The 7500-nt window shown below is 47.0% G+C and overlaps 1 protein-coding gene across 3 annotated transcripts in view; it reads right to left on the bottom strand.

Moving 5' to 3' along the window:
- Window positions 1-3681: 3681 nt before the first annotated feature.
- Window positions 3682-7500, bottom strand: part of mpz (myelin protein zero) — a 9089-nt gene continuing 5270 nt past the window's right edge. For 2 of the 3 annotated variants that reach the window (XM_083690678.1, XM_083690679.1), the window contains exon 6: window positions 3682-3986. In XM_083690678.1, the coding sequence (XP_083546804.1) occupies window positions 3897-3986 (90 nt within the window). In that variant the 3' untranslated portion in view covers window positions 3682-3896. Of the gene's footprint in view, window positions 3987-4210; window positions 4323-7500 lie in introns of those variants that run through there. The other variant, XM_083690680.1, reaches the window with a different exon arrangement.

Below are 7500 nucleotides of genomic sequence, written 5' to 3'. Positions count from 1 at the left end.
TATAACTAGTTTATAACTATGTCAATAATATTTTCGTGACTTTCAAGCAATAACAGCGTGTAGGGAGGGAGCAAGGAATGCAGAGAAACAGTTGACATTTACATTTAAGTCATTTGCCAGACGCTTTTATCCGAAGCGACTTGCAATAAGTACATCAGTCATCATAAGTAAAACCTTCGATAAGAACAAGTCACAGTGTTAGATACAGGAAGAGAACTAGTTGTTACGGTTTTTCTTTTTTCTTTTTTGTTTAAAAAAAAAAAAAAAGTACTTGAGTCTTTCCAGAGCATTTCCATGGAATATACAGTATAAGAGATTCATTGACAAAGTGAATCAAGCAAAGACAACGACTAAAACCAAGACAACGTTGTAGACATTTCCATTTTATTTGGGTTTATTTTGTTTTCCTTTTACAACCAAGATGCGTTTGATGCTTTAACTTTTATTTACTTTCTCTTTACATCACATTATACATAACGACAAAATCCATTAGTGCCCTTCAATTATAAGCATTAAAATAAACGTAAAAAAATGTAAGAAGCTTCAATTTCAAAGAAAAGGAATGTTATGTAATAACCGAAACCAATACAGTACACAATACATACAACAGAACATTGTTGAAGACATTTTAAAAGCAGTTTATCTCATGTCAGGTGTCCGTGTGGCTGTTGGGGACGAGAGAAACATTCTAACTGCTCCAGTCTTATTGGATGACAGTTAAACAGCGTCTGAGTGACCTATGTCTATTCTACATAATGGCCCGTGGCGTGGCTTAGCACCCTACTCACTACAACCAACCACAGTAAAGTAGATACCACATTCAACGCTGCACTAACCAAACCACCCATCCATCGTACCTATCAAGCATTCAGATCACTTCAGAGCTCATCTCTGGCTCAGCGCAGGGGCCTTGAAAGGAAGCTTTAGGGAGAGAGAGGGTCCATATCTTTAGTGATGCATATGGACTTATGGCTTGGGCTTAACACGTGAGATAAGTCTCTCTATCTCTCTCTCTCTCTCTCTCTCTCTCTCTCTCTAAAGCCTACTCCCTCCTGGCCAGAAACCATGTTCTGTTTGCAATGACATTATGTTACTGCTACATCTGAAGGTACCTTCTCCTTATCCTCCCCCTCATCATCTCCCTCACGGTGCCAGAATCCCTCTCGTAGACCGGCCTGCAAATACTTACATGAAGGAAAAAAATTATGATTTCTTTCCTCTCTTGAAAAAGCATGCACCAAAAAAGACAACCACACAGACTCCTTCCATTTACAGGGCAGAAATAGAATACAAATATCTTTAGAATACTGCTATCGCATTTCTGCCTCCCTCAAAACAGGCTCTCCATGTGTTCTTGTGCACATGTAAAATGTCTCCTGATCATTATTTGCTTGACTCAGGGTGACATGTACAGTTGTTTTTATCATATTTTTTTTGTTTGACAGAGTCTTGACTAGACAAACACACACACATATAACATGCACCATCGCGACTGGCAGAGAGCTAGCTAGATTAAAAACTTCTGTTTGGCGTCTTCAATGAGAACTAAACGAGGAATTCGGGCCATTTTCCTTCCCTTGCCAACAGGGGGCAGAAGGGAGCGCTGTGGCATTCCAACCAGCGGAAATGGTAGGTGAACAGGGGTCAGGCTGGGGGTGAGGCATTGGTGGGTGAATGAGGAAGGGGGGGGGGGGGCGTACATCAGATCAGGGGGGAGGAGATAGGTGTCCATCACTGAGTTTGAAAGAGGGAAGAGGAGTAGCAGGAGGAAGAGAAGGAGGAGGAGAAAGAAAGAAAGAAACAGAAAGGAGAAGAGCTGAGTTTTGAGATAGAGGTCTGCCTGTCAGATAAGAAGAGGGCTTAGTAGGAGTGGAGTGGACAAGGCCGCCTACTAGGGAACATAGCGTCCACTGGAGGACAGCGTGTGAAAGAGAGGGAGCGAGAGATCTAGTTACCAGCAAGTGGTAAAATAATTAGCTGAGGGGGAGAAACGTGCAGGAGGATTAACTGGACTGAAATAACCCAGGGGAGGGGGGTAGGAAACTGCATGACTTCTCGGTATCCCTTTGTCAGTGCCTGAGAATGTCCACTGGCTGTCAGTGTGACGTCATTCCTTTCAAGGTCTCAGTCACAGAAGTCAAAGCAAATGGAGAGACTCGCAGACACACACACAAACAGGAGCTTGGCTTTTTTTTTTTCCCCCTTCGTTTCCAACGGCAGCTGTTACAGTAAGCCTGTACGCCCTTACAGTGCCAGAAATAAACCCTAACCTCCAGCATTGGCTGCACTGCGACGACCTCCATTAGCTGAAATGTGAAGGGATTGAATCACCCCGGGGCAGTCAACTTGGGTTTGAACCCATCTAACAGGAGGGCTAAGAGCCGGAATCATATTTCTCTCTCTCTCTCTCTCTCTCTCTCTCTCTCTCTCTCTCTCTCTCTCTCTCTCTCTCTCTCACTCTTCGCAACTCTCAAATGTGATCGAGCGGGAAACATTAACATTAACATAAGTTTCAGGGAACCCTCCACTCAGCCCCAGGAGAACCGTATCAGACAGAAACAATTATAGCCAGCCCAAACCCATACAGTTAACAGCACATTGCAATTATGGACAGTGTCCCCTAAGGGTCTGCTTAGTGCTGTTGGGGGTTAAGTGTTGTAGGTCCTGTCTTGTGTAGCAGACACAGAGCTTTGGTGTGGGACTACTCTAACAGGCAGGACTGGCTTGATAGAGAAGGAGGGAAGGAGATCATGCAAAATAGTGGTCACTGCAGTTTTGATAGAGGGGGGGAGATCATGCAAAATAGTGGTAACTGCAACAGGCAGGGTAAAGGAGGACTAGGGACAGTGGAACCAATGCAGGTAGCAGTCAGACCCTTGGGGAATAAGACTCAGAAAATCTATAGGAGAGAAAGAAAGAGAGAGAGGAAATGATAGAGAGGAAGAAAGAGAAAGAGAGAGAGAGAGAGAGAGAAAAAAAAGAGAAGGAAAGAAGAGAGGATGTGAGGGGTTAGCATAATAACGTTTACAAAAGAGCACTTCTATCATTTTTGGAATGAGGAAGAGTCAGAAAAGAGTAGAAAAGGGGTCACATTGAAATGGGGAATGGGAAAAAGAAACCAGGAGAAGAAGAAGAAAGGATCAGCGTGAAGAGAAAGTCAGAGTTTGACACATCATCTCAAAAAGAACAAATTGGGTTGTCCCTGCAGCCAAGGCTCCGTGGAGTGTGACGGACGTGGTGGAAAGCGTGACTGGCACGCATCACATCTTGGATGTCAGAATAAAAGGCACGCTTGGGAATAGCTTTTTCAGATTTTGTTATCAAGCCGGCAGACGGAGAAGCTTTTGGTTCAAATGGCATGTTTCATGACCTGACAGGAGTAGGCAGAGTTGGGGGAGTTTCCTTTGGTTTGGTTGATGGAGTTATCACGTTTGAAATCATTACCCGCCGGCCGCTAAGTTCGCCCGGAGGGACGAGGAAACTTGGCAACGTGCCCTTTGAAAGCCTAGAGCCTCATGGGTGTGACGGGTTCTAGGTTGAGTGTCATGGGACAAACTCTTTTAGATCCTCCTGCTCCCCTCTTGTATGATCCTGACACCCCTATCCCCCCCCCCTCTCCCCCTCCCTCCCTCCCTCCCCCCCATCCCCCCCCCCCCGCCTCATTCACTTATTTGAGGGTCAGTTTTTTGGCAAGCTGGGACAGGAAGTTGGCTGATTTGATAGACCCACCCGCACCCTCCTTCCCCTCTTTCCCCCCCCTGCTGAGCTCCAGCTCGATGGTCATGAGAACCCTGGCCGGCCCCTTGGGTGAATCCCCCCCTCCCCCCCCCTGTCTGTCTCAATGCTGTGGGCTGGGCTGTGTGGGTCTGGGGGTCTAGCTCTCTGCCCCCCGTATCCTATTTCTTATCCTTGCGCGACTCCTGCTTCTTCTTTTCTGAGGAGGCGGCCTTCATCTTGGACGGGTCCGTGGAGGCGTGGGCGGGGCCCTGTGGAGAGGAGTGGGAAGAGGGGAGGAGAGGAGAGTCACTTCAGGAGGAAAGGGAGTGTGAGGGTGAGAGGGAGGAGGGGGTGTGAGGGAGAGTGTTAGCACAGAACAGGTGAGATGAGGATGGCAGGTTAAAAAAATGAGGAAACAGATGGTATTAAGATTGGTGAAGGAGGAGGAGGAGGACAGAGGCGAGAGAGGGAGAGAAAGACAGAGTCGGAGAGAGAGTCACATTTGGGAGAGAGAAAGAGAGAGAGAAAGAGGGAGAGGGGGAGAGAAAGAGAGAGAGACAGTCATATTAGAGGGGGAGGCAAGTGAGGGGAGGCGGTCTCCAGGGCTGCAGGGGGTGACAAAACAGGCATCCTCCAGTTAGGGACAGAGTGTCACTCAGGACCGCACCTCACCTCTCACCTCTGACCTCTCACCTTTGACCTCTCCGTGACTCAATCAATAAACACACAGGCATCATTCACACAGTGCATGCATCAGTTCATTCAATCACAACCATCCATATAAAGCAATAGACCATGACAGTAAAGCTGTAAACCAGGGGAGGCTGGTGGAGGTAGAAATCGGAGGACGGGCTCATTGTAATGGAATGCATGGAATGCAATGAGGAATGGTATCAAACACATGTTTGAGATCGTTCCTCATTCCGTTCCGTGCGTTACGACGAGCCCGTCCTCCGATTTCTACCTCCACCAGCCTCCACTGCTGTAAACACAATTTTCATACAAACCCTCTTCTTACGGGGGATTAGGGTACACAGGGTGGGTGTAGAAGGGAGCCAAGGGGATGGACAGAGGCAACAAAAGCCTGCATTTCAATTTGAGAAAAGAGTGGGGGAAACGCAGAGGAAGCAGTGAAAAGGGAAGAGGGAATTCGAGAGGGGAGGGGGAGGGAGAGCAAATGCAATCTAATTGAGATTAACTGTTGTACTGACAGACATGGGTTCAGTAGACACCAGGCTGCTAGGGAAGAGGAGGGAAAATGGCCGTGACTCTGGTTATCGAGAGTGTCTCTGGTGGAGGTGGAAATGGGAGGACGGGGTCATTGTAATGCATCACAATGGGCCCGTCCTCCGGTTTCTACCTACACCAGCCTCCCCTGCTCTTGACAGAGAAATCCTAGTTGGAGAGGTAGGATCCTCCAGTGGGGTGGGGGGGGTGGGGAGGGGGGGGGGGGGTGGGGTAGGGAGCTAAGGCCCTACCTGAATACTAACACACACCTCATTGACAGACACACACACACACACAGAGACAGGTAGAGAGGTAGAGAGACTGATTAGAGGAAGCCTAAAAACAGTAACAGATCCCCACAGAAAAACCTGTGGGAAGAGAGAGAGAGAGAGAGAGAGAGACAGAACGAAAAAAAGAAAGAAAGAAAGACAGGGGCTTCTCACAGTCACCTGGAGTCAAAGGAGAGGCAGGACTGACAGGAGGAGAAGAAGGGAGCAGGAGGAGGAGGAGGAGGTAGCTAGGTCGAGGAACAGTGACTGAAAGGGGGCAGACGGAAGCTGGATCAAAGGAATGTGAATGAGGGAGGGAGAGAGCGTGTGGGTGAATGAGTGAGGTGGAGGAATGGAGGAGAGGGGAGGAGAGGGGATGGGTGGGGGACTAGGGGGAGTGTTAGTGGAGGGATCGATACAGAGTGCACTCTATTGTCATTTCACTACAGCACCACGTTCTGCTCCAGGGCAATGTGCTACTCTCTCCTTTTCCTCATAATGGAAGTGAACTAAACACACACCATGGGAAATCTCTCTCTCTCTCTCTCTCTCTCTCTCTCCCTCTCTCCCTCCCTCCCTCCCTCTCTCTCTCTCTCTATCTCTCCTCTCTCCTCCCTCCCTCCCTCCCTCCCTCCCTCCCTCCCTCTCTCTCTCTCTCTCTCTCTCTCTGAGACGGGGGATGTTGTGCAAGCCCAGCAAATAGAACATAATCAAGACGCAGCAGCTGATACAAATGTTGTTGCATCAGCACGGGGGTCTTAATCACAGCTATTTGATCAAACGAGCACTCTTTGTTTGTGTTTACACACAGTAGCTTAACCCTCGATCTGGAAGAGAGGGAGAGAGAGGGGTAGAGAGGGGTAGAGAGGGGTAAAGAGGGATAGAGAGGGGTAGAGAGGGGTAGAAAGGGGTAGAGAGGGGGTAGAGAGGGGGTAGAGAGGGGTAGAGTGGGGTAGAGAGGGGTAGAGAGGGGTAGAGAGGGGTAGAGAGGGGTAGAGTAGTGAGGAAAAAGCCTCTCTTTTTTTTTTTTTTTAAATCTTGTTTCTATCACCAAAAAAAAAAACCAGCAGCGAGACTATATGACAATACTGTCAGACTTCCACAAAGTGTCCCCTCGGCTCCTGAGTTGCTATTCATTTATGCGGCCGGCCCTCCAGGCACTGTCTGTGAGAGCACTGCAACTGGAGTGTAACCTGCCCGGTCACATGACACCGAGAGCTGCGGGGGAGATGAGAAACGAGTGCACTCACTGAGGTAGGCAACAAGCGAACCCTGACTTCTAACCTTCGACCTTTTGATATAGACCCACATACAGCTGCATGCCCATGGCCCAGAGAGTGAAATGTACATGCATACTGATTAGGCATGTGTGTTACTGAATAGTACGCTTAGCAAACACTATGTCCTTTGAATACTTTTATTTGAAGATTGATTTACTTCATTTAATTTTGAAACAGATTAAAATCCCTAGGATTGATACGTGATTATCAGCATATTCATATTTGTCTTTGACATGAGGTACCAGTCAAAAGTTTGGACACACCTTCTCATTCAATGGTTTTATTTTATTTTTTTATTATTTTCTACATTGTAGATTAATATTGAAGACATCAAAACTATGAAGGAACACATATGGGATTATTTACTAAACAAAAAAGTGTTCAACAAACCAGAATATGTTTTATATTTTAGATTCTTCAAAGTAGACACCTTTTGCTTTGATGACAGCTTTGCACACTCTTGGCAAGGTGTGTCCAAACTTTTGACAGGTACTGCATATCCGCATATTAATAAAGGAAAATAATTCATACTTTATTTGTTCTGGTTTAACACTGGCACTGTATTTCCCAAAGGATACACAATGAAAATGTATACTATATATATACTATACTATATATATACTATATATATAGAAAACTGAATACTACGGGCAGTATACCCCAGTCCTTAACCCGTACGTGCGGTCGGCCTACTCCGGCGTGGGTGGAACTTCTGCCAGTCAATAATAGGGGTAGCGGTTTTCATTTGACTCACAGTGAGCAAATCGCTGGGTTCCCTCCTGTCCCTACTGTGAAAGAATCAGCCCCCATTCATGAGCAATGGAATTACAGCCTGACCTTGCTGCAGCCATTTCACAGTGGCGTTTTGATTCAGCCTTCAGGCTATTTACTCCTGGTGTTTGTTTGGCCCTTGAGGAGGCAGAAATGAGGGGATGATAACAGAGGACAGAGAAGGAGGAGGCGGAAGGGTGGTACTAGTAGTTCTTGAACATTTCTTTTTTGTTGGG

This window comes from Argentina silus (genome assembly GCF_951799395.1).
Source record: "Argentina silus genome assembly, chromosome: 18".
Lineage (NCBI taxonomy): Eukaryota > Metazoa > Chordata > Actinopteri > Argentiniformes > Argentinidae > Argentina > Argentina silus.
This window is presented reverse-complemented; position numbering and strand designations above follow the sequence as displayed.